This window comes from Rhinoderma darwinii, chromosome 3 (genome assembly GCF_050947455.1).
Source record: "Rhinoderma darwinii isolate aRhiDar2 chromosome 3, aRhiDar2.hap1, whole genome shotgun sequence".
NCBI classification, from domain to species: Eukaryota; Metazoa; Chordata; class Amphibia; order Anura; family Rhinodermatidae; genus Rhinoderma; species Rhinoderma darwinii.
In genome coordinates this window covers 62,576,558-62,604,218 of record NC_134689.1, presented here as the reverse complement: position 1 = coordinate 62,604,218, position 27,661 = coordinate 62,576,558, and the positions used below count along the sequence as shown (strand labels likewise).

Below are 27,661 nucleotides of genomic sequence, written 5' to 3'. Positions count from 1 at the left end.
CTATGATGCTAGGAGCCCGGCTCCCTGCAGTGTGTTCGGTCCGGGACTTGCGGCCGAAATACGTTCCGTCCTTTACGGACCGAACATGTTCGTGTGAATCCAGCCTTACGGAAACAGCGTAGCTCAGCGAGTTGCGCTGTTTCCATAACTCCCGACCATGTAATCCGTAAGTGGCCAGGAGGCAGCGTGAGCACAAAGCTAGAACGGGGTTCAGGTTGCCCCGTTCTAGAGATAGGTTCGGGTCCAGAGGTGGGACCCGCATCTATCTGACATTTATGACATATCCTGTGGATATGTCATAAGTGTCCCTCATGGGAAAAACCCTTTAAATCCCGAGGTCAATAGCAACCACGGCATATAAACCATTAGGAGGGGGACTGCCCCCTCCGACAGCCTACCACCCCCCCGCAATGTGATCGGGAGATGCCGATGGTTGTCATGCAGCCAGGGGGCCTAATGAAGTCTGCCACTGCTACGCGGGGCTTAGCAGAAGTCTGTAGAAATGACAATATACTGCAATACATTTGTATTCCAGTGTATTGTACCAGCAATCTAACGATCGCCGGTTAAGTGTATAAAAAAGTTACATACATTTTCAGGAGTGTAAAAAAAAGAAAAAATATAAAGTTAAAAAAATTACTTTTCCCATCTTTCCCCAAGCACAATGTAAAAAATAAATAAAATTGGTATCCCTGCGTCCGTAAAAGTCAGACATTTACAATATACCATAATTGAGCTCGCACGGTGAACGGCATAAAAAAAAAACAATCAAAAAAGCGATCAAAAAATCGTATGTACCAAAAAATTAGTGCCGATAAAAACTACAGCTCGTCCCGCAAAAAATAAGCCCTCACACCACTCAATCGATGAAAAAATATAATTTATGGCTCTAAGAATGTGGTGAAACAGAAGAAATTATTTTTTTTAACAGATAGTTTTTTCTTTGTAAAAATAGTAAAATATGAAATCATTTTTTCCTATTTTCTGTTAAAACCTGGGTGCGTCTTATAGCCCGAAAAATACGGCATTATAGGAAAAAAAAGCAGTTTTTGATTTTGTAACTTATAACTTTTATTTTTTCACGGTTTACATTTTTTTGTCACTTTTTTTTTTTTTTTGTCCCACTACGGGACACTAAACACTAGCAGCACTGATCGATGATATAATACATTACACTACCTACGTAGTGTAATGTATTATAATTGTCAATGTGGCAGTCACACTAATAGGAAGTGTATCAGGACCAGCCGGGGCTAATCCTTGCAGGTTTTCGTACATGGCAGACCCGGAGGCCTTTGTTTGGCCTCCAGTTGCCATGCCAACCATTGGCACCCCACCCCCCACGATCGCATTGTGGGGGGCTGCTGATGTGATACAAACCCCTTAAATCCGGCAATCGAATTAGATCACTGCATTTCAGTGGTTAATTGATTAAATCAGCGGCAAAGGACCGCTGACTGTCAACAGGAGAGACCAGGGCAGACACTATGCACAGTTAACCGCCGCTGCGGTATAGCGCCGCTGCAGTGAAGCGCCGCGCGGCTGTTAACTGTTAAAGTGCAGAAGTAACTGCACGTCAATGCGCACAAAGTAACTGTTCGTCTGGACGTGAAGTTACTTGGAGGTGCGGGAAGGAGTTAAAATGGTGAGGATTTGAAACACAATGCATGTTGCATAACACCAAAATATGAATGCAGTTTATACACATCTTCTGCATTTATAAATAAAAATACGAAATAATTTGTGTATTAACCCCTTCATGACTGAGCCTGTTTTGGCCTTCAGGACAGAGCCGATTTTTTAAATCTGACATGTGTCACTTTATGTGGTAATAACTCCGCAATGCTTTTACCTATCCAAGTGATTCTGAGACTGTTTTCTCGTGACATATTGCACTTTATGTTAGGGAAAAAATTTGGTCGATAAATTCAATATTTATTTGTAAGAAACACCAAGATTTGGAGAAAATTAGCAAAAATTTGCATTTACTAAATTTAAATGTATTTACTTGTAAAACAGATAGTAATACCACACAAAATACTTACTAGTTTATATTTCCCATATGTCTACTTTATGTTTGCGTAATTTTTTTAACATTTTTTTATTTTTCTAGGACGTTACAAGGTTTAGAACTTTAGAAGCAATTTCTCATATTTTCAAGAAAATTTCAAAAGCCTGTTTTTCCAGGGACCAGTTCAGTTCTGAAGTTGCTTTGAGGGCCCTATATATTAGAAAGTCCCCAGAAGTCACCCCATTTTGAAAACTGCACCCATCAAAGTATTCAAAACAGCATTCAGAAAGTGTTTTAGCCCTTTAGGCGTTTCATAGGAATTAAAGCAAAGTAGAGGTGAAATTTACAAATTTCATTTTTTTTATTCGAAAATTCATTTGTAATACATTTTTTCTGTACCACTGAAGGTTTTACCCAAGAAATGCAACTCAATATTTATTGCACAGATTCTGCAGTTTTTAGAAATATCCCACATGTGGTCCTAGTGCGGTAATGGACTGAAACACAGGCCTCAGAAGCAAACAAGCACCTAGTGGATTTTGGGGCCTCCTTTTTTTTAGAATATATTTTAGGCACCATGTCAGGTTTGAATAGGTCTTGTGGTACCAAAACAGTAAAGACCCCCCAAAGTGTCCCCATTTTGGAAACTATACCCCTCAAGGAATTTATCTATGGCTATAGTTAGCATTTTGAACCCACAGTTTTTTTGCTAAATTTATTTGAATTAGTATATGAAGATGAAAATCTACTTTTTTTGTGAAAAAACTGAGAAATTTTTTTTTTTTTACAAGGAATAAAGTAGAAAAAACACCCCAACATATGTAAAGCAATTTCTTCCGATTATAGCAATACCCCATATGTGGTAATAAATTGCTGTTTGGACCCACAGCAGGCCTCAGAAGAGAAGGAGCACCATTTGGATTTTGCTGGAATAGTTTTCAGTGCCGTGTCACATTTGCAATGCACTGGAGGGATGAAAACCGTGGAAACCCCCCAATAGTGACCCCATTTTGGAAACTACACCCCTCAAGGAATTTTTCTAGGGGTAAAGTTAGCATTTTGACCCCACAGTTGTTTTGCTGAATTCATTGGAATTCGTTTGTAAAGGTAAAAATCGACTTTTTTTCTGTAAGAACTTAGACATTTTTAATTTTTACAAGAAATAAAGGAGAAAAAGCACCCCATATGTGGTAATAAACAGCTGTTTGGACCCACACCGGGGCTTAGAAGGGAAGGAGCGCTATTTGGCTTTTGGAGCTCAAATTTAGATGGAATAGTTTTTGGGTGTCATGTCGAATTTGCAAAGCCCCCGAGGGACCGAAACAGTGGAAGCCGCCAAAAAGTAAACCCATTTGGGAAACTACACCACTTAAGGAATCTATCTAGGGGTATAGTGAGCATTTAGGCCCCACACGTCTTTTGCAGAATTTATTAGAATTAGGATGTGAAAATTACTATCAACATTATTTCCACTAAAATGGTGAATTTTTTCAATTTCACAAAGGATAAAGGAGAAAATGCACCCCAACATTTGTAAAGCAATTTCTCCCGAGTACAGTTATACCCCACATGTGGTCATAAATGTTTCTTCATTAGAAAGTAATTAACCCTTTCCGAACTGATCCATGTTTTGCTTTTTTCTGTTTCGTTTTTCCTCCCCGCTTTCCGAGAGCCACAACTTTTTTATTTTTCCGTCAATAGAGTGAAGTGAGGGCTTATTTTTTGCGGGACGAGCTGTAGTTTTTATTGGTACCATTTTTTGGTACATAAGACTTTTTGAGCACTTTTTATTAAATTTTTTGGTAGAGCCAAGGTGACCAAAAAACTGAGATTTTGCAGTTTAAAATTCTTTATTTTTCACGGCGTTCACCGTGTGAGTTAAATAATGGTATATTGTAATAGCTTGGACTTTTACGGACGCAGCGATACCAATTTTGTGTATTTTTTACATTAGTTTAGAGAAAAAATGTGAAAAGGGTTTCTTTTTGGACTTTAAATATGTATTAAATTTTTTACACTAATAATAACTATTTACTTTTGTTTTTACACATTTTATTAGTCCCCATAGGAGACTTGAACCAGCAATCGTTAGATCACTGGTAGAATACACTGCAATACTAATGTATTGCAGTATATTGTGATTTTTACAGGCTCCTGTAACAGCGTGATCGCTGTTTCTGTCCGTTAGTCCCGGGTATCAGCTGTAATAAACAGCTGACACCCGCAGCGTATGGCGCGGGCTCAGCGCGTGAGACGCTCCATATATCACCCCCCACACCACGACATGCTATTAAGTTGTGGTGCGCGAAGGGTTTAATGCGCAGCGGATGGTGCAGAGTGAAAATTAAAAATTTCCACTGATGTGCCATTTTAGTGCACTATATGTTGTGCCCAGTTTGTGCCACAAATACCGCATAAAATATTAACCGGGTTCTCCCGGGTATGGCGATGCCATATCGGTGGACGTAAACGGCTGTTTGGGCACGCTGTAGGGCTCAGAAGGGAGGAACGCCATTTGGCTTTTGGAGCGCATATTTTGCTTGGTAGTAGCTCTGGCGTTTTGCTGGTATTTCAGTTTATAATGTGGGGGCATATGTAGGCTGGGCAGAGTACATCAGGGCATAATAAGAGGGTATAATAATGGGGTAAATAAATAATAATCCACAGATATGTGGCCAGTGTCGCACTTATAAATGGCACCCGATCCTATCCGCTTTTGGAACGCTCTGCACATTTTGCATTGCCATAATCTGTGAGCCGTAACTTTTTTTATTTTTTCACCACCGGAGCTGCGTGAGGGCTTATTTGTTGCGGGACAATCTGTAATTTTCATTGGTACCATTTTGGGGTACATGCGATTTTGTTGATCACTTTTTATGCCATTTTTCGGCAAGCCAGGTGACCAAAAACCCTCAATTCTGACAATGATTTTTATTTATTTTTGACGCCGTTTGCCCTGGGCTATAAATGACCATTATACTTTATTCTGCGGGTCGGTACGATTACGGCGATACATATGTATATAGTTTTTTTTTTATGTTTTGCAGCGTTTGCGCAATAAAATAACTTATTTAGAAAATAAATTATTTTTTGTGTCACCATATTCTGAGAGCCATAACTTTTTTATTTTTCAGTCAAAAAAGCTGTGTAAGGGCTTGTTTTTTGCGGGACGGGTTGTAGTTTGTATCGGTACTATTTTGGCGTACATGCAACTTCTTGATCACTTTTTATTGCATATTTTGGGAGGGGTGGTGACCAAAAAAGTGATTCTGGCATTGTTTTTAGTTTATTTTTTTTGTGGCATTCACCGTGCGGGAAAAATAATATTATAGTTTTATAGTTGGGGTCGTTACGAACACGGTGATACCAAATATGTGTACTTTTTTTGAAATGTTCATTTTTTTCCTATAATAAAAGACTTATTTTAGGAAAAAAAAAAAAAGCAGTTCATGTTTGTCACTTATAACTTTTATTTTTACACTTTTTTTTATAACATTTTTTACTTTTTTCACTTGTCCCACTAGGGGACACTTAGACTTGCAGCTCTGATCGCTGCTGGAATATATTACACTACACACGTAGAGTAATGCATTCCAACTGTCAGTGTGACGTCACAGTCACACTGACAGGAAGCCTATGACGACCACCCTCCGGCTGGTCCTCATAGGCTTCTGTGCATGGCAGCCTGGAAGCCATTGTCTGGCGTCCGGTTGCCATGGGTACCATCGCCAGCCCCCGTGATTTCACGTGGGGGCTGCCGATCGGCGCTAAACACCTTAATTCTGACTTTCAAAATCGAACGCCGCAATTAAGGGGTTAACTGCCGAAATCAGCGGCGATGGGCCGCTGATCGGCAACGGGGAATGCAGGGCAGACGCCCTGCACAGTTAACCGCCGCTGCGGTGTAGCGCCGCGCGGCGGTTAACTGTCAGAGCACAGACGTAACTGCACGTCAAGGTGCGCAAACTTACTGCTCACCTCGACGTACAGTTACGTCAAGGTGCGCTAAGGGGTTAACTGAATAAATCTGACTGATTACATAAACCTATGTACTAGGAATCGTTTTGTTTAATGAAAGATATCAGATGGTGCTTAGGTTAAACCTCTTTCTCACATTGTAAACTCTTGTCCAGTACACACAGGCACGCAGTTTTAAACACATAAACATTTTTTAACATAGACTGATACCATTAACATAGGGATGTTCTTCTTCATATTGCATCAAGGCAGTGTCGTTTTGGCCAGAAATGTGCTCCACCTAAACAGAAATCCACATTAATATATTACACATCCAGTAGGTTTATAATTTTTTTTTAAAGGTTTTTTTTTTACCAATTTCGGAAGAAATATGTAAAAGAATTTTACACAAATCAGATCCACCCATTTTCTGGGTAAAATACGGATCAGAGAAAATTGCTCAATACAGAATTAAAGTAACATAACAGCAATAAAATAAAATGTGGGTTCAAGAGTAATCCAAGCGGACCAAATCTTTAAAATTTCACTGGACAATTCCTTTTTATATAAATTATCTTGTAAAAGGGAATGTAACATTTAACTAATTTCAACCAGTGTGCCATAGAGGGACAGTCAGTGTGTATAATCACTACCTTGCGGGTATAAAACAGTAACAACATGAAAAATATTTTCCAATATGAGCATTGTACCAAGGTATCTATAACAAGGTATCTATAACACTTGAGGGGAGGGTACCCTGGGAAATACAACATGCGTTTTCAAGAAGAGGAGCTCTGAAGACCAGAATGGAACCAAACTGCATGTATAAAAGTTCCCTGATTCGATTGGCATCTAAAAGAGTTCAGAGTCAACAATATGCATAGTTTTAAATCTAGCTGGGGTGAAATATACTCTATCTTGTAAATTCTTAACTGTTAAATAATCTGGACAAAACTGAAGAATTACATTTGTGCGTTACCCTTTCTCTCTGTACTTCCGTTTCAGTTGAACCATTTTAAAAACCTATGAGAATCCTAGTACTTTAAGGGTATGTTCACACGCATTGTTTTCAGACGTAATTCGGGCGTTTTACCTAATACGCTTACACACATCTGCCAATTGCTTGCAATGGGTTTTACGGTGTTCTGTTCCCACGAGGTGTAATTTTTACGCGTCGCTGTCAAAATACGGCGCGGAAAATGGCGGCTCGTCAAAAGAAGTGCAGGACACTTCTCGGGATGTTTTTGTAGGCGTTTTTCATTGACTCCATTGAAAAACAGCTCCAAAAACGGCCGTAATAAACGCAGCGAGAAACGCGAGTTGTTAAAAATACGTCTGAAAATCAGGAGCTGTTTTCGCCGGAAATACTGAATGAGAATGGCAGGAAAAAGACCATGACAACTTTAGCCTGTCCTGAATAACTGTGGTCTGTGTCTGCTGAGAACTACAGAGCCAGATGTTGTCAGTAAGGGCAAAGCCCCACGTGGCGGAATTGCTCTGGAATTCCGCTGCGGACACTCCGCAGCGCTAATCCGCAGCAGACCCGTTTCTCCATTGCCTTCCACTGCTTTTTAGTAGGGTTCGTTTAGACGATGCGGAAAATTCCGCTGCGGAGCATAGGCTGCGGTGCGGAATTTGGTGTCCGCAGCATACAATGGATGTTGCGGACGTGTGGCGGACTGGTTGCGGACTCATTGCGGAAGTTCTCCATTGACTTCAATGGAGATTCTAAATTCCGCAATGAAGTCCGCAGATGTCATGCATATGTTATGTGTGCTGCGGAGCGTATTGGTTTTTTAACATGACATTTCTTCATTCTGGCTGGACCTATGTATTTCTAGGTCTACAGCCAGACTGAGGAAGTCAATGGGGCTCCCGTAATTACGGGTGACTACGTGTGTGCACCCGTAATTACGGTTGACTACGTGTGTGCACCCGTAATTATGGGAGCGTTGCTAGGCGACATCAGTAAATAGTCACTGTCCAGGGTGCTGAAAGAGTTAAGCGATCGGCAATAACTGTTTCAGCACCCTGGACAGTGACTACCGATCACATTATACATCAACCTGTAAAAAAAATAGAAGTTCATACTTACCGAGAACTCCCTGCTTCTTTCTCCAGTCCGGCTTCCCAGGATGACGTTTCAGTCTAAGTGACGGCTGCAGCCAATCACAGGCTGCAGCGGTCACATGGACTGCCGCGTCATCCAGGGAGGTCGGGCTGGATGCCGAAAGAGGGACGCGTCACCAAGACAACGGCCGTTAAGTATGAAATTCTTTTACTTTCACTAGGGAAAGTGCTGTCCCTTCTCTCTATCCTGCACTGTTAGAGAGAAGGGAAGTACTTTCACCTCAATACGAAACGGCCAGTCCGCATCAATTTACTGCACATTTTGGGCAGATCCGCAACAGAAGAAATACGGAAAGCGGAAGAAATACGCCACGTGGGGCCATACCCTAAGGGTATGTTCACACGGATAACTAAAAACGGCTGTGAAATACGGATCGGTTTTCAAGGGAAACAGCCTCTGATTTTCAGCTGTTTTTTTAAGCATCAAGTGTTTTTTGATGCGTTTTTTTTGCAGCCGTTTTTGGAACTGTTTTTCTATTGATACAATTGAAAACGGATCCAAAAACAGCTCAAGAAGTGACATGCAGTTCCTTTTAGGGGGCGTTTTTTACGCAACATTTTTTTCAAAAGGCCGTCTGAAAAAAACGCCCCTTTGGAAAGAAAAGCAGTTTTTCCCATTAAAGTCAATGGGCACATGTTTGGAGGCATTCAGCTTCCGTTTATCGCCCGAAAGACGGCTGAAAACACTGCGTTTGAACATACCCTAACAGCCCTGCTGTTGTTGGCAGAAGTACTAAGCTGCCAAATGCATAGGGGGCTGGACAGACTACACTTTTCAGCTCGCGGCTATGCAATCCATGGTTGGAAACACCTAAGACTGCATTTACACAGAAGAACCATTAGACATGCCCATTTGCCCTACCCAACTGCTATTCAAATGTTGTTTAGAGATTTTTTTTTTTTATATAAAAATAAAAAGGAGTCTGCTAAAAGCCAGCAATGCCAAAGGGCATCTACGGTTCCTGCAATGCCGAAGGGAACCTGGCGATCCGTGATCGATGGGTCCAATACAGTCAGCAGCATTGCCGCTGTCTCTATTCATTAAGCGCTATGTAGGCTAGACAAGAAAAGACAGTGGTTTTCGCTATAATTTAAAAAAAAAAACCTCAAAAAAATTAAAAAGTTTAAATTGCAGGAAAAAAACACAACTAATTTGACCGTGACGTGTGAACATAGGCTTAGAGTTTGTTTAAGGGAATGGAAAATGATATATAACGATATAATGCTCAATTTCATTTCGATTGCAAAAATTGGTTGTTGCATTTCTGTGGTATTGGTGCTTTACACTACCTGTGAACAAGGACATGTGTGATATGTATCAACTCCTCACATCTAAGGGTATGTCCACACGCTTAGGCCTTATTCACACGGACCTGTCCGTATTGCGCGTGCAAAAAACGCTGTGTTTTGCGCGCGCCAAAGGTCCGTGTGGCTTCAGCATATGGTGTGCGGCTGTGTGATTTTCGCGCAGCCGGCATCATTATGACACGTGGTGCTTTTCTGATTTCATTAATTTATTTTACTACTGTAGCGCGCATCACCCGGAAGTGCTTCTGTGTGCCGTGCGCGATTTTCACACACCCATTGACTTCAATGGGTGCGTGCTGCGCGAAACACGGCCAAATACAGGACATGTCGTGAGTTTTACGCAGCGCACATACGCTGCGTGAAATTCACTGACAGTCTGAACGGCCCCATTCACTAACATAGGTCCGCACGGACGTATAACACGTTTGTGTGAATAAGGCCTTAGGAATACCTGTGGACTACCGCTGCGGACAGTCCGCAGTTTAATTCTCCAACGGCTGTTTTTTACATTTGTTTCAATACATTTTTAGGCAAGTTAGTTCAGACGTTGCGGAAAACTCCGCTGCGGACCATAGGCTGCGGTGCAGAATTTTTCCTCCGCAGCATGCACTGTCTCTTGCGGAGAAGAAGCGGAATTTCACTGCGGATTTCAGCCTTTGCAATGCAAAAACTGAAATCTGTGGCAAGTCCGCTGTCTTTTCTGAAACGTCTGAATTACCCGTCAAATATGCAAATGTTGGGGCAGATTCGTTGCGTAATTGCCCTAAGGGTATGTTCACACGATGAGAGGCATTTACGTGTGAAAAGACAGACTGTTAACAGCTGGCTCGTTTCACACGTAAATGCTCCTCCTCGTAATTTACGAGGCGTCTGAGACACTCTGAGACGCTCGTAAATCTTGAGCTGTGCTTCATTGAGTTCAATGAAGAAAAGCTCAAATTACGTGGCAAAGAAGTGCCCTGCACTTCTTTGACGAGGCAGTCCATTTACGCGTCGTCGTTTGACAGCTGTCAAACGACGGCGCGTAAATGACAGGTTGTCTGCACAGTACGTCGGCAAACCCATTCAAATGAATGGGCAGATGTTTGCCGACGTATTGCAGCCCTATTTTCAGACGTAAAACGAGGCATAATACGCCTCGTTTACGTCTGAAAATAGGTCGTGTGAACCCAGCCTAAATCTGCACCAACATTTGCAGCGGAAAAACTCCGCCACATCTGGCCGTGGCCCTAGGGTATGTTTACACAACCTATTTTCGGCCGTTTTTCGGGCCGTAAACGGCCGAAAAATCGGAGCGTTTTTCGCGCATAGAAAAACGGCCGCGAGAAAAAAGTGCAGGACACTTCTTGGGACATTTTTGGCCGTAAAAAACGCCACGAAAATAGTGTGTGGCACAAAAAAGTCTGATAATCAGGAGCTGTTTTCAAGAGAAAACAGCTCCGTATTTTCAGACGTTTTTGGTCACTGCGTGTGAACATACCCTTAGCAATAAACGTCTGAAAACACGGAGCTGTTTTTCAAAGCAAAACAGCTCCTGATTTTCAACAGTTTTTTGCTGCGTTTTTTACGGCTGTTTTTCAATGTCAATGAAAAAACGGTTCCAAAAACGTCTCAAGAAGTGACATGAACTTCTTTTTACGCACCGTTTTTTTCAAAAAGGCAGCGTAAAAAAACGGCGAGTCGGAACAGAACGCCGTTTTTCCTATTGGAAATCAATGGGCAGATGTTTGGAGGCGCTCTGTTTCCGTTTTTTTTGCCATTTACGGCCGAAAATAAGCCGTGTGCACATACCCTTAAAGTTCTTTGCAGATTACATTTTGTTTGCATATGGGGTCTGCTTGAATGGCATTTTAGTAACAATTTTGAATTTTCATGCAATTTTTGCTTTTAATCACTGTTTCATGCAAAGTTGCGTATAAGTAGAGGTGTGTAAACATTATTAAGTTGTATTTTTATATACGGTATGCTGACTGCTCTAAAAAATGTTGATTTTGCTATAATAGTATGTAGCTGTTTTCAATTTGCAGTATATATTTTTAACACAATAGGGCGTGATAGACAAATATTGCATAGCCACTGTTTCAGCATTTTTGAGAGCACAAGCTTTTGTTGATGTAGAAGTATATGGTATATATGAATTTTGCACACTTTGATCTACTTTTAAACTGTTTTTGAATGTACTCTGATAGTTCTAGTCGCAAATGCATGTTATAATGCTTTTTTTTAAATAATTCGTATTTGTCTCAAAGTCATGTGCAGGTAGACATGGCTGCCAACAGAACGTCAAGTCAACTGCAATCGTCAGGTTGTCTGCGTTCAGGAAATATATAGATTGGTGGTGCACTTAGTTTTTAAGATGTGTAGTCTGTGTATTTTATAGGTTGTTACTTTATTAAAAATTTGAACTGAAAACCAGACATACTTTAACATAAATTGTATGTACAGATGTAACCATGTTTATCTTGACTCATTAAATACACAGTGGCAAGAAACTTTAACTTTACTTTTTCAATGACTTTTCAATGGCTTTTCTAATGGCAAGTTACCAGAGCCAAGATAAACTTGGCTACATCTGTATGAACTCTGCACATATTGAAATTTTCTGCTTGGGTCACATTATTTATGAAAAATGTCACTTTGACACATAATTGAATGATGGTGCCTGTGTGTATAAAGTGCTGAGTGGGATTTTGACAATGTGTTTAGTATGATTTTTTTTTATTTTATAATTTAGGTTTTATTTGTATATGTCAAAAGTGTGATAATGGTTCCAGCTACCAGAGGTGCAAAATGTCCAAAAATTCCAAGCAGTGAAAGTACATTTTTTTTTAATAAATACTATAGCATAAGGGCTGTACTCAACAGTCAATAGCACAAATCACTACTCAATCATAGGCCTTGTTCACACAGAGCAGATTTTGCAGGCATTTTTTTTAGCCAAAACCAGAATTAGATCCAGGAGAGTAGACCTAAAAGGCCTTTCTTTATATATTTCTTCTGTTTAGGTTCCATTCTTGGTTTTAGCTTAAAAATTTTATTGTGTGCGGAAATTCCGCAGAGTTTACAGTAGCAGCAAAGTGGGTGGGATTTAGTAAATCTCAAGGCCACGATGCGGAAAAAACCCGCATCGTAAGGGTATGTTCACACGGCTTAGCACAATACGTCTGAAAATACGGAGCGGTTTTCACGCGAAAACAGCCCCTGATTTTCAAACGTTTTTTTAACAACTCGCGTTTTTCGTATCGTATTTTACGGACGATATTGGAGCTGTTTTTCAATCGAGTCAATGAAAAACGTCTCCAAAAACGTCCCAAGAAGTGACATGCACTACATTTTCGTGGGCGTCTTTTTAATGCGCCGTATTTTGACAGTGACGCGTAAAATTAAGCCTCGTGGGAACAGAACACCGTAAATCCCATTGCAAGCAGTGGGCAGATGTTTGTAGGCGTAATCGAGCCATTTTTTTAGAAGTAATTCGAGGCGTAAAACGACCGAATTACGTCTGAAAACACTGCGTGTGAACATACCCTAAACGTTAAATACTTGACCTGCGATGTGGAATTTAATGCGTTTTTGTTGATTTTCCGTTGCAGGTTTTGCCCATTGAATTCAAAGGGGATCAAAACCCGCAACAGAAAACCAAGCTTTGCGACTTTTTTGCAGCGTAATCGCAGCATTTGCACTGGAAAAAACGCAACGCCGGAAGAAAAAAACTCATACTTACCCAGAACGCCCTCCTTCTTCCTGCAGTCCGGCCTGATGTTGCATTAGGCTGGGTTCACATGTGGCGGAATTTCACTTGAATTCTGCTGCGGACACTCCGCAGCGTTAATCCGCAGCAGAGCCGTTTCTCCATTGACTTCCACTTCTATTTAGAAGTGTTCGTTTAGACGATGCGTAAAATTGCGCTGCGGAGCATAGGCTGCGGAGCGGAATTTGGTGTCCGCAGCATGCTCTGTCTGTTGCGGACCAGTGGCGGACTGGTTGCGGACTCATGGCGGAATTTCTCCATTGACTTCAATGGAGATTCTAAATTCCGCAATGAAGTCCGCAGCTGTCATGCACATGTTATGTGTGGTGCGGATGCGTCTCGCTTTTTGGACATGACATTTCTTCATTCTGGCTGGACCTATGTATTTCTAGGTCTACAGCCAGACTGAGGAAGTCAATGTGGCTCCCGGAATTACGGGAGCGTTGCTAGGAGACGTCAGTAAATAGTCACTGTCCAGGGTGCTGAAAGAGATACGCGATCGGCAGTAACTGTTTCTGCCCCCTGAACAGTGACTACCGATCCCAATATACAGCAACCTGTAAAAAAATAGAAGTTCATACTTACCGAGAACTCCCTGCTTCTGTCTCCAGTCCGGCTTCCCAGGATGACGTTTCAGTCTAAGTGACGGCTGCAGCCAATCACAGGCTGCAGCGGTCACATGGACTGCCGCGTCATCCAGGGAGGTTGGGCTGGATGCCGAAAGAGGGACGCGTCACCAAGACAACGGCCGGTAAGTATGAAATTAGTTTACTTTCACTAGGGAAAGTGCTGTCCCTTCCCTCTATCCTGCACTGATAGAGAGAAGGGAAGCACTTTTACCGCAGTCCGCAGCAGCTAGTCCGCATCAATTTACTGCACATTTTGGGCAGATCCGCCGCAGAATCTGCAACGCAGATTCTGTGCGGCATTGATGCGGTCAGCTGCGGAGGAAATCCGCCACGTGGGGCCATGCCCTTACATGTGACCGCTGCGGCCAATCTCCGGCCGCAGTGTCACATGGCCAGCAACGTCATCCAGGGACTCTGGACTGGACGTCAGAGGACGGAGGGGTTAAGTATGAATGGCTTTTTACGCAGCGTATCCGTCCCTTGGGAACCTGGCCTAACGTTTTATGCAGAGTAGAGCCTCAATGAGAAATACCTTTTTTACCAGATAGAAAATATATTTGTATTTACCTTAGACAATGTTTCCTCTGAGTCTACAGTTTCTTCTATAGATCAAGAGAAAAAAAAAGTAAGAACATGCAAAATGCACGGGAAATTTTAAATCACGTTTTGTGACGTAAAATATATATAAAAAAACATGCTCACCGTGGCTAAAACTTTGACCATGCCATTCCCCCTCAAAGAATTAAGGACTCCCCTTATAAATGCACAAAGATATGTTCTCTCCCTGTATCTCTTCCTCTTTAATTTACCCTCCCTCAAGTTCCAGCATTTTCTAACCTCTCCTGAAAATGTTACTTCACATTTATTATCTTCTACTGAAACCTATAACCAATAGGGATCTTCGTCCATGTTATGATCATTCCTATGATGCGTCTTTAACATTCTCAATAGACATAAAATAAACCTTACAGTCTCCTATATATATTGGGCACTTTTTGGTTATGATCAAACACTTGATTCGTTTTGGGTTATGCCCAAACAAGATAAGAAAAGAAGAACTTTATACACTTTATGTTTATCGCAAAAATAAAATATAGAATTGTAATTCATTACCAGCAATGTGCTCTTCGCTAACAATATCTTCTGATCCCTATAGAAAAAAAAACATAAAGCAAAGGGTTCTATAAACAAACAATGAATAAAGTATTATAAAGAAATGCAGTAATTCTAAGGAATCCTAGAACAGCTACAAGATCAAGATCTAATAAATCTTACACAAGACAACTTCTTATTTATTTCAAATTGCTAATATAGCACCAGCATATTCCACAGCGCTGTACAGTCAATTTAACAGAAAACCAATTAACCCCTTCAGGATCAAGCCTATTTTGGCCTTCATGCTGCAGCCTCATTTTTTAAATTAGACACGTGTCACTTTATGTGGTAATATGTTTTTATTTATTCAAGTGTTACTGAGATTTTTTTTCCGTAAACACTTTGTAGTTTATGTTAGTGGTAAATTTAGGTTGATATGTTTCTTTTTATTTATAAAAAAAATAAAATAAAATGTAAACATTTGTATTTTCCTACATTTCAAGTTCTCTGCTTCTAAAATGGATAAGGGTACCACACAAAGTAGTATATAAATAAGGCTTACCATACTGTATGTCTTCGTTATGTAGGCATCATTTCTTTATGTCATTTTTTTAGGACGTTATAAGGCATAGTTCACACACAGTTTTTTTCCCAGGAATGTTGAAGATTTTTAATTCTCATCATTTTTTGGACGCTTTTGTAGCGGTTCTTGCCCATTGCTAAATCTAATGAAAAAAACGCTCAAAACGAGTGCCACATGTTTTTTCTGAATTCCACTGATATAAACGGGAGGCAGAAACCGCTTGAAGAAAGAGCATACTGCTTTTTTTTTTCCACGAATAGCCAAAAGCCGCACGGGAAAAAAAAACTGCCTCTGCCTCCCATTGAAATCAAGCCGCTTTTTGGAGCGGATTCTGATGTGGTTTCCACATCAAAATCAGCACCAAAAAACTCAGTGGGAACTGACCATATAAGACCCAGTTAATACTGAGTCTTTTTATGCTAATCACTTAAACCGCATTAGAATCAGTGGCATAAAACGTCCGAAACCACCTGCTATTAATTTTAATGGGAGGCGGAGGTATTTTTTCTTTGCGGCGATTTTTAGCCGCTCGCGGTAAAATAAGCTGCATGCTCTTTCCTGCCGCGGTTCCGCCTCTGACCCCCATTGAAGTCAATGGGAGGCAGAGAAGGCGTTTTTTGAAAAACACAGCGAAAGCCACTGCAAAAATCATGGCTAGTATTTGCAGAATACATGGTTAGTATTTCCTAATGGAATTTTGGGACAGATTTTTCTGCCTGCCAAAAACTCAGGGCCTAAGGCCGCCTGCACAAGATCGTGCCCATAATCCCAGGCCGTTTTGCGGGCCGTGCTTCCATATAAAATAGGGAGCATGGTCTGTAAAAAGCAAAAAATAGGACATGTCCTATCTTTTGCGGAGCCTTTCTATGGCACAGACACCTTCCCGTAAATATACGGGAAGGTGTTCGTGGGCAATAGAAGTGAATGGGTGCGTAATTACAGTCCTTAATTACAGACGAATCCTACGGTCGTGTGCAAGGGGCCCAGGGCTTTTAACCCCTTCCCGCTCCTTGACGTACTATTACGTCATGGCAGCTGTATCGTTCGCGCTCCATGCCGTAATAGTACGTCTCGGGAGTAACGGCCGTTTCGGCCGTCCTCCCGACACATACAGGAGCTGTGACACTGCTGTCTTGTTCAGCAGCTGTCACAGCTCCTACAGCGGGGACCGATCGCTGTGTCCCCGCTGATTAACCCCTTAAAAGCCGCGTTCTATAGAGATCGCGGCTTTTTAGGGGTTAAGCTGCCATCGCCGGCCTGCTACGCGATAGCGGCCGGCGATGGTGACTATGGCAACCGGACACCAAACAATGGCGTCCGGCTATGCCATAGACGGAAGCCTAGTGGGTCCTGACAACGTCAGGACCCACTATGCTTGCTGTCAGTGAGTAGCTGACAGTTCTAATACACTGCACTACGCATGTAGTGCAGTGTATTAGAATAGCGATCAGAGCCTCCTGCCCTCATGTCCCCTAGTGGGACAAAGTAATAAAGTAAAAAAAAAGTTAAAAAAAGATGTGTAAAAATAAGAAAATAAAAGTTTTAAAAGTAATAAAAGTAAAAGTCCCACTTTTTCCCTTATCAGTCCTTTATTATTAATAAAAATATATAAACAAACAAATAAACTATACATAATTGGTATCGCCGCGTCCGTAACGGCCTGAGCGACAAAATTATTTTGTTATTTATCCCGCACGGTGAACGCCGTAAAAAAAAATATTAATAAACCGTACCACAATCACAATTGTTTGGTCACTTCACCTCCCAAAAAATGGAATAAAAAGAGATCAAAAAGTCGCATTTGTACCTAAAAATGGTACTGATGGAAACTACAGTTCGTTACGCAAAAAATAAGTCCTCGCACGGCTTTATTGATTGAAAAATAAAAACGTTATGGCTCTTAGAATAAGGCAACACAAAAAGTGAATGATTGTTTACAAAACGTATTTTATTGTGCAAACGCCATAAGACATAAAAAAAAACTATAAACATCTGGTATCGCCGTGATCGTATCGCCCCGCAGAATAAAGTGAATATGTCATTTATAGCGCACGGTGAACGCTGTAAAAAAAAAAAGTATACAAAAACAATAGTAGAATTGCTGTTTATTAGTCACCACGCCACCTAAAAATGGAATAAAAACTGATCAAAAAGCCGCATGCACCCCAAGAAAACTACAATGGATTCCTCAAGGGGTCTAGTTTCCAAATTGGGGTCACTTTTGGGGGGTTTCCAATGTTTTGGCACCACAAGACCTCTTCAAACCGGACATGGTGCCTAATAAAAAAGAGGGCTCAAAATCCGCTAGGTGCTCCTTTGCTTCGGAGGTCGGTGCTTCAGTCCATTACCGCCCGAGAGCCACATGGGGGATATTTCTCTAAACTGCAGAATCTGGGCAATAAGTATTGAGTTGCGTTTCTCTGATAAATCCTTTTGTGTTATAAAAAAAATGGTATAAAAAGAGTAAATTTCACCTCTACTTTGCTCTAAATTTCTGTGAAACACCTAAAGGGTTCATAAACTTTCTAAATGCTGTTGTGAATACTTTGAGGGGTCTAGTTTCTAAAATGGGGTGTTTGATAGGGGTTTCTAATATATGGGCCCCTCAAAGCAACTTCAGAAATGAACTGGAACCTAAAAAAATAAATAAATGAGGCAATACTTCGCTTCTTACATTATACTGATAATGAGCCGTGCCCACCCCGAGATGACCCCAGTTTTGACCGTTTGTATAAACGGAGACCCCTATTAGACCGTTCCAGTGCCCGGTTTTCCCAAGCATACACCCCCGAGAAGTGTTTTTCTATTGATGAGTCCCTGGTACATTTTAAAGGGAGGGTTCAATTCCGCCAGTACCTGCCGGGTAAGAGGGCAAGGTATGGCGTGAAGATGTATAAGCTGTGAGAGTGCATCAGGGTATACCTACAGGTTTAGGATATATGAAGGAAAGGCCACCCCCAAACCAGACTGCATCCTGGACTACAATAGGTACATGGGAGGGATGGACTTGTCAAATCAAGTCCTGAAGCCCTACAGCGCCATGCGGTGTGGTATAAGAAGCTGGCCGGGCACATCATACAGATGGCTTTGTACAATGCGTATGTGCTACGTCGATGTGCAGGCCAGAGGGGAACTTTCCTGGAATTTCAAGATCTAATCTTTAGGGACCAGGAAGGGGGGGCACCCAGTACTTCTGGAAGCGAGGCCACACGCATCGTACCAGGGCAACACTTTCCAGGAGAAGGTCCCCAAACCGGTGGAAAGGGAAAGAGTCAAAAGAGGTGCAGAGTCTGCTATAAGAGGGGGATAAGGAAGAACACAATATACCAATGTGACACGTGTCCCGAAAAACCAGGGCTCTGTATAAAAGATTGTTTTAAAATGTATCATACATCCCTTGATTTTTAATTTACCCTGATGCACTCCGCACAGCTTACCCCCCTCATCTTTCCCTTCTGAGCCCTGCCGTATGCCCAGGCAGCTGATAACAGCCACATGTAGGGTATTGTCGTACCCAGGAGAACCCACATTACAATTTAAGGGGTGTATATCTCCGGTGGCGCATGCTGGGCACACTATATTGGACACTGAAATGGCATATACATATATAAAATTGCAAATCTCACACTGCACCATCTGCTGCGCATTATCTTTTACACAGTACCTGTGGGGTCAAAATGCTCACTACACCTCTAGATGAATGTCTTAAGGGGTGTAGTTTTTAAAATGGGGTCACTTCTCGGGGGTTTCAACTGTACTGGTACCTCAGGGGCTTCTGCACACATGACTTAGCACCAGAAAAGCTCCAGTAGGCCAAATGGTGGTCCTTTCCTTCTGAGCCCTCCCATGGGCCCAAAGGGCAGTTTATCACCACAAATGGGGTATTGCCGCACTAAGGACAAATTGGGCAACAAAATGGGGTATGTTGTTCCTTGTGAAAATAAGAAATTTTGATCAAAAATGACATCTTATTGGAAAAAATATCATTTTTTTCATTTCACAGCCCAATTCAAATAGGTGCTGTGAAAAAACTGTGCGGTCAAAATGATAACAAAAACCATAAATGAATTCCTTGAGGGGTGTAGTTTCCAAAATGGGGTCACTTCTGGTGGGTTTCCATTGCTTTGATACCTCTGGGGCTCTGCAAATGCAACATGGCACCCGAAAACCAATCCAGCAAAATCTGGACTCCAACAAACACATAGCGCTCCTTTCCGTCTGAGCCCTCCCATGGGCCCAAACGGCAGTTTATCACCACAAATGGGGTCTTGCCGCACTAAGGACAAATTGGGCAACAAAATGGGGTATGTTGTTTCCTGTGAAAATAAGAAATTTTGATCAAAAATGACATCTTATTGGAAAAAAAATAATTTTTTTCATTTCACAGCCCAATTCAAATAGGTGCTGTGAAAAACCTGTGCGGTCAAAATGATAACAAAAACCATAAATGAATTCCTTGAGGGGTGTAGTTTCCAAAATGGGGTCACTTCGGGTGGGTTTCCATTGCTTTGATACCTCTGGGGCTCTGCAAATGCGACATGGCACCCGAAAACCAATCCAGCAAAATCTGGACTCCAACAAACACATAGCGCTCCTTTCCTTCTGAGCCCTCCCATGGGCCCAAACGGCAGTTTATCACCACAAATGGGGTATTGCCGCACTAAGGACAAATTGGGCAACAAAATGGGGTATGTTGTTCCCTGTGAAAATAAGAAAATTTGATCAAAAATGACATTTTATTGGAAAAAATATCATTTTTTTCATTTCACAGCCCAATTCAAATAGGTGCTGTGAAAAAACTGTGCGGTCAAAATGATAACAAAAACCATAAATTAATTCCTTGAGGGGTGTAATTTCCAAAATGGGGTCACTTCTGGTGGGTTTCCATTGTTTTGATACCTCAACGCCTCTTCAAACCTGGCATGCTGCCTAAAATATATTCTAATAAAAAAGAGGCCTCAAAATGCACTAGGTGCTTCTTTGCTTCTAGGGCTTGTGTTTTAGTCCACGAGCGCAGTAGGGCCACATGTGGGACATTTCTAAAAACTGCAGAATCTGGACAATACATATTTAGTAGTGTTTCTCTGGTAAAACCTTCTCTGTTACTAAAAAAAAATTGAATAAAATTGAAATTCAGCAGAAAAAATGAAATTTGCAAATTTCATTTCCACTTTGCTTTAATTCCTGTGAAATGCCTGAAGGGTTAAAAAACTTTCTATATGCTGTTTTGAATACTTTGAGGGGTCTAGTTTTTAAAATGGGGTGTTTTATGGGGGTTTCTAATACATAGGCCCCTCAAATCCACTTCAGAACTGAACTGGCACCTTCAAAAAAAGGCTTTTGAAATTTTCTTAAGAATATGAGAAATTGCTGTTTATGTTCTAAACCTTGTAAAGTCCAAGAAAAATAAAATAATGTTCAAAAAACCATGCCAATCTAAAGTAGACATATGGGAAATGTGAACTAGTAACTATTTTGGGTGGTATAACCGTCTGTTTTTCAAGCAGATGCATTTAAATTCTAAAAAATGCTATTTTTTGTAAATTTTCTCTAAATATTGCAATTTTTCACAAATAAAGACTGAATATATCGACCAAATTTTACCACGAACATGAAGCCCAAAGTGTCACGAGAAAACAATCTCAGAATCGCTTGGGTAGGTTTAAGCATTCCGACGTTATTACCACATAAAGTGAAATATGTCAGATTTGAAAAATGGGCTCTGAGCCTTAAGGCCCAAACTAGGCTGCGTCCTTAAGGGGTTAAGTTAACTAACAGTTTTTCAAATATTCAACAAAACTTACAAAACATAATTTTTAGGCACCACTTCAGCTTTGAAGTGTCTTTGAGGGCCTATATATTAGAAACCCCTCATAAACCATACATCATTTACACCTTGGAGTCGCAGATATTTTTTGGATTTTAATTTTTTTCTTTTCCGCCTTCCAAAAGCCATAACTTTTATATTTTTCCATTGACATAGCTGTATGAGGGCTTGTTATTTTGCAGGGCGAGTAGTAGTTTTTCCACTGCATTATTTAGTGTGCCATATAATTTACTGAAAGAAAATTGTTTGTGGGGTGGAATGGGAAAAAAACTGTGAATCCACCTTTGTTTTTTGGGTTTCGTATTTACGACGTACATCTTGCGGTCAAAGGGACATGTTAACTTTATTCTACAGGTTGATACGATTACAGAGATATCAAATTTATATAGTTTCTTTCACGTTTTGTTTAAAAAACAAAATAGTTTTGTGCTGCAACTTTCCGAGAGCCATTACTTTTTCCGTTTTCAGTCAATTTAGCGATGTGTTGGCTTATTTTTTTACAGGACAAGCTGTAGTTTGTACTGGTACCATTTTGGGGTAAATGCGACTTTTTGAACACTTTTTATTAAAATTTTTTCAGTTGCTAAGGAGACCAAAAAACAGCAATTTGGGTATTTTTTTTTTCTACGGCGTTCATCGAGCAGGTTAAGTAACATTATATTGTAATAGTTTGGGTTTTTACGGACGCGGCGATACCAGTTATGTAAACTTCTTTTTTTTTAACATTGCTTTAGGGAACATTAAAAAAACCTTTAAGGGCACGTCCAGATGTGGCGGAATTGCTGTGGAATTCCGCTGCGGACAGTCCGCAGTGGAAATTCGCAGCAGACAGTTTGTCCATTGGTTTCCACACCTTTTTAGTTATGTTCGTGCAGACGTTGTGGAAAACTCAGCTGTGGACCATAGGCTGCGGTGCGGAATTTGGTGGTCCGCAGCATACACTGGCTGTTGCGGACTTGTTGCGTACTTGTGGCGGAATTTCTCCATTGACTTCAATAGAGTTGCAAAATTACGCAATGAAATCCGCAGATGTTATGTGTGTTGCGTTGCGGATTGCTTTCACGAACAGGGTATTTCATCATTCTGGCTGGACCTATGTGTTTCGAGGTCTATAGCCAGACTGAGATGGAATGTTTTAAAAGAGAGCAGGATGTACTCTTCACCTGAATCCTCAAAGACTAATCCGCAGCAATTTACTTGACATTTTAGGCAAAGGCGCAACGGAATCTGCAACGCAGATTATGTGCGGCATTGATGTGGACAGTGTCTGCAGAAATCCTCCACGTATGAACAGGCCCTTACTGTATTTTACTTTTTTTATTAGACTACATTCACACGGCAGTGAAAAACTGCCGTTTTTATAACAGCCGTCACACGGCCGTTTTAATAACAATAGAATTCTAGGGGTGTATTCATACGGCCGTGAAAAAATAGGACATGTCCTATTTTGGGCCGTTTTCACAACCCCACGGCTCCCATAGAAGTCAATTGGATCAGTCTTTACCGGCCGTTTTTCAGGAATCAATCCTTGTAACGGACGGTGAAAACTGATCCTGGCCGAGGATTCCCCGCACACAGCGCTACTTTAAATGCTTAGTGCGAAGAAGCCCTTGACATCCATATATGGACAGTGATGTTAGGCTTTCAACTACGGAGTCCCTGGCCAGAGCATTGCGAGATCTCTGGCCGGGGATTCTAATCTTGTAGATAGCCCCCCTCCATGTAGATGGTACCCCCCTGCCTGAAGATAGCAACCCCCCTGCCCAGGAGATAGCGCCACTGTAGCTCCCTGTAGGAGCGGAATCCCCGGCGGCCAGACTCAACTCTGGCATGGGATTCCGCTCCTAGAGAAGCACCTGACGTCACTATCCATATATTTACAATAACATCAAGGGCTTACTCCTGGAGCGGAATCTCCGTCCCACTCTGGCAGGGGATTCCGCTCCTGCAGAAGCAACATCGGATAGGTAATCAGTACATGATCTGTGGGGGTCGAACACCCAGACCCCGCACAGATCAGCTGGTCCGGTGCCTCCGTGCACCGGATGTACATGCCGGAAGCACTTATTCAAGTGAATAGGAGAGGACCTGCAGTTATGCAGCACGGCCGCTATGATATATACAGAGATAACTGCTTCCTGGCTCCGTGCGAAGCATTATGTGCCATAACATCCGATGCCTGCAGGCCACCAGAGCGGCTTATCGGTGCGAGGTCTGGGTGTCGGACCCACACCGATGATATACTGATGATGTAATGACGGGGTAGGGAGACAGCCAGGTGAGCCCTAATCTACTCGCCACTCAGTCCCTGCCTACTTGCACGGCCCATCCTAGGCGACGGCGTACAACTGGGCGACGGTCCCTACGCTCAATATGTGCACAACAGACAAGGGTACACAGAAGCTAAGGGAAATGGGGCAGTTGCCCACGGCAACACCGTGAGCAACAAGAGTAGTGAACGAGCCGAGTCTAACCAGGAGTGTACGAGGTACCAAACGCAGAGCAGGAGTGTAGTCAGTAAAGCCAGGGTCAATATGACGCAGAGGTCAATAGTAATAGCAGGAACAGCAGAGCCAGGAAACAAGATAGAATCACAGGCAAAGACAAGCAGGAAATGAAGGTATAAATAGACCGAGGGCGGGAGCTAGAACCGTCTGGCCAGGCTGTGATAGGTTCTCCCACTCCTCAGCCTACCAGCCTGAGTGGTAGCAGATCGAGTCACTCTATCAGACCTAGGAGCAGGTGCAGACTGATTAACCACGGGCGTCGACACAGAAGCTGTGTCTGGCAGATCCTTTACAGATGACCTATCCGGTGGATAGGTCATTGGTTGTCAGAAGGTGGACAACCCATTTAACCCTTTAGGCGTTTCACAAGAATTAAAGAAAAGTGGAGGTGAAATTTACAAATTTCATTTATTTTGCAGAAATTCATTTTTAATAAATTTTTGTCTGTAACACAGAAGGATTTACCAGAAAAACACAACTTACTATTTATTGCCCAGATTCTGCAGTTTTTATATCCCACATGTGGCCCTCGTGTGCTAATTTATTGAAGCACAGGTCTCAGAAACAAAGGAGAACCTAGTGGATTTTGGGGCCTACTTTTTAGTAGAATATATTTTATGCACCATGTAAGATTTGAAAAGACCTTGTGTTGCGAAAACAAAGGAAACACCCCAAAAAATACCCCATTTTAAAAACGACACCCCACAAGGAATTCATCTAGGGGTTTAGTGAGCATTTTGACCTCACAGGTGTTTCATATATTTTATTAGATTTGGACGTGAAAATTAAAATAATAATTTTTCTTCAATAAGACGTAGTTTTAGCTCCAATTTCTTTATTTTCTCAACAAATAAAGGAGGTAAAGCACCACAACATTTGCAAAGCAATTTCGCCCGAGTACGGCAATATCCCATATGTGGTCATGAACTGCTGTTTGGGATGCAGATATTGCAGAGTTGGTTCTGGGCACTATGTCGCATTTGCAAAGCCCCCGTGGGACCAAAACAGTGGAAACCCCCCAGAAGTGACCTCATTTTGGAAACTCCACCCCTCAAGGTATTCGCCTAGGGTTGTAGTGAACATGTTAACCCCACAGGTGTTTTCCAGAACAGGCTCTGATGTGAAATAACAAAAGAAACCTCTGAGAAGTGACAGCATTTCGGAAACTACATGCCTCAAGGCATTTATTAAGGGGTGAGCATTTTCACCCCACAGGTCTTTTCCAAAAATGAATGCGCTGTTGATGGTGCAAAGTAAAAATTGCAGTTTTTTCCTAGATATGCCATTTGAGTGGCAAATATGTTGCGCCCAGCTTGTGCCACTGAAGACATACACCCCAACAATTGTTAAAAGGGTTCTCCCAGGTATGGCGATGCCATGTATGTGGAAGTAGGGAGCACCATTTGGCTTTTGGAGCATGGATTTTGCTTGGTAGTAGTTTTGTGTGGGATATTACTGGTATTTTAGTTTATAATGTGGGGGTACATGTAAGCCGGGCAGAGTATATCAGGGGCATAGTCAGGTGGTAAAAAAAACAATAAAATAATCCATAGATATTTTGTAACGAATCGGGGTAGGGAGACGGACAGGTGAGCCCTAATCTACCCGCAACTCAGTCCCTGGGCCCTTCCTAGGTGGGCCTGGCTTGTTGGGGAACCGAAGATGGAACTTCCTCAGCAATATACCGGCGTGAACATCCCGGGCGGGTACCCAAGTTCTCACCTCAGGCCCGTATCCTATCCAATGGACCAGGTACTGGAGGGAGCCTTGGACGATCCTGCTGTCCACAATCTTGGCTACCTCGAATTCTACCCCATCAGGAGTGAGAACAGGGACCGGAGGTTTACTCGATGTAGCCAAGGACAGGGAGCAGCTTTTCAAGAGGGAGGCATGGAACACGTTGTGTATCTGAAAAGACGGGGGTAACTCTAGCCGGAAGGAGACAGGGTTGAGGACCTCAATGATCTTGTACGGCCCTATATACCGGGGTGCAAATTTCTTGGACGGAACTTTAAGGCGCAAATTTTTAGAAGACAGCCACACCAGATCCCCGACCACAAACGGGGGTTAGTTGAACATCTTTTATCTGCCTGAGTCTTTTGGATGCTCTGGGACGCCTCAAGGTTCTTCTGAACCTGGGCCCAGACTGTGCACAGTTCCCGATGAACGACATCTACCTCGGGATTGTTGGAACCACCAGGTGAAACGGAGGATGACCGTGGATTAAACCCAAAATTACAGAAGAGGGGAGAGACCCCCGACGAGTTACTGACTCGGTTATTAAGGGAAAATTCGGCGAGGGGAATGAAGGAGACCCAATCATTTTGACAGTCTGAGATAAAACACCTTAAGTATTGTTCTAGAGACTGATTAGTCCTCTCAGTTTGGCCATTAGTTTCAGGATGGAAGGCCGAGGAAAAGGACAGATCAATCTCCAGTTTCTTACAGAAAGCTCTCCAAAACAGTGGAGGAAATCAGCACCTTTACAAGTGAGGTCCGTAAGAGGCTTAGCGGTGACCGAGAAATTAGCAATAAATCTCCTGTAATAATTAGAGAACCCCAGGAAACACTGTAAGGCCTTCAGGGAGGCAGGGTGGACCCATTCTGCCACAGCCTGAACCTTGGCAGGGTCCATGCGGAATTCATTAGGAGTGAGGATTTGACCCAAAAATGGCATCTCCTGCACCCCAAACACACATTTTTCGGTTTTTGCAAAGAGTTTGTTTTTCCGAAGGGCCTGGAGCACCTTCCTGACATGCTCAATGTGGGAGGACCAGTCCTTGGAAAACACAAGTATATCATCAAGGCACACTACAAGAATTACCCCCAGATAGTCTCTTAAAATCTCATTTATGAAATTTTGGAAGACCGCGGGAGCATTACACAACCCAAAGGGCATGACGAGATATTCTAAATGACCTTCGGGTGTATTAAACGCAGTCTTCCACTCATCCCCCTCTCTGATCCGGAGAAGGTTATAAGCCCCCCGAAGATCAAACTTCGAGAACCATTGGGCACCCTGAACCTGATTGAAGAGATCAGGAATCAAAGGAAGGGGATATTGGTTCCGAACAGTAATCTTATTTAAATTTCGGTAGTCGATGCACAGCCTAAGACCACCATCCTTCTTCCCCACGAAGAAGAAGCCAGCACCTACCGGAGAAGTAGAGGGGCGAATGTAACCCTTGGCCAGACTTTCCTGGATATATTCTCTCATGGCTTCACGTTCAGGACAAGAGAGATTAAATATCCTACCTTTAGGGAGCTTAGCTCCTGGTACCAAATCGATTGCGCAATCGTACTCTCTATGAGGAGGTAACTCTTCGAAGGCCCTTTTAGAAAAGACATCAGCGAAGTCCTGAATAAACTCAGGTAGAGTGTTCACCTCCTCAACGAGAGAAACCAAATTAATAGAAAAACATGACGTCATGCATTCATTACCCCATTTAGTAAGATCACCAGTATTCCAGTTAAAAGTGGGATTATGTGTCTACAACCAAGGAAGGCCTAAAATCAAATCGGACGATAACCCCTGCATCACTAACACAGAACACTGCTCCAAATGAATGGAGCCAACAATGAGTTCAAAAACAGGGGTATGCTGCATAAAATAACCATTAGCAAGCGGAGTGGAGTCTATACCCACTACCGGGACAGGTTTAGGCAAATCAATTAATGGCATAGATAGAGACATAGCAAATTCCACAGACATAATATTAGCAGCAGATCCTGAATCCACGAAGGCACTGCAGGTGGCAGACCTACCATCAAAAGAGACCTGAAAGGGGAGCAAGATTTTATTAGGCTTTATGTTTACGGGAAATACCTGTGCGCCCAAGCGACCTCCCTGATGGTCACTTAGG

At 42.2% G+C, this 27,661-nt stretch overlaps 1 protein-coding gene across 1 annotated transcript in view; it reads right to left on the bottom strand.

Moving 5' to 3' along the window:
• Nucleotides 1-27,661, bottom strand: part of LOC142750371 (uncharacterized) — a 200,634-nt gene that overhangs the window by 34,852 nt on the left and 138,121 nt on the right. The window contains exons 8-10 of the mRNA XM_075859371.1: nucleotides 14,900-14,936; nucleotides 14,354-14,388; nucleotides 6,200-6,269 (exon numbers count right to left, since the gene is read on the bottom strand). Of these exons, the coding sequence (XP_075715486.1) occupies nucleotides 6,200-6,269; nucleotides 14,354-14,388; nucleotides 14,900-14,936 (142 nt within the window). The remainder of the gene's footprint in view (nucleotides 1-6,199; nucleotides 6,270-14,353; nucleotides 14,389-14,899; nucleotides 14,937-27,661) is intronic.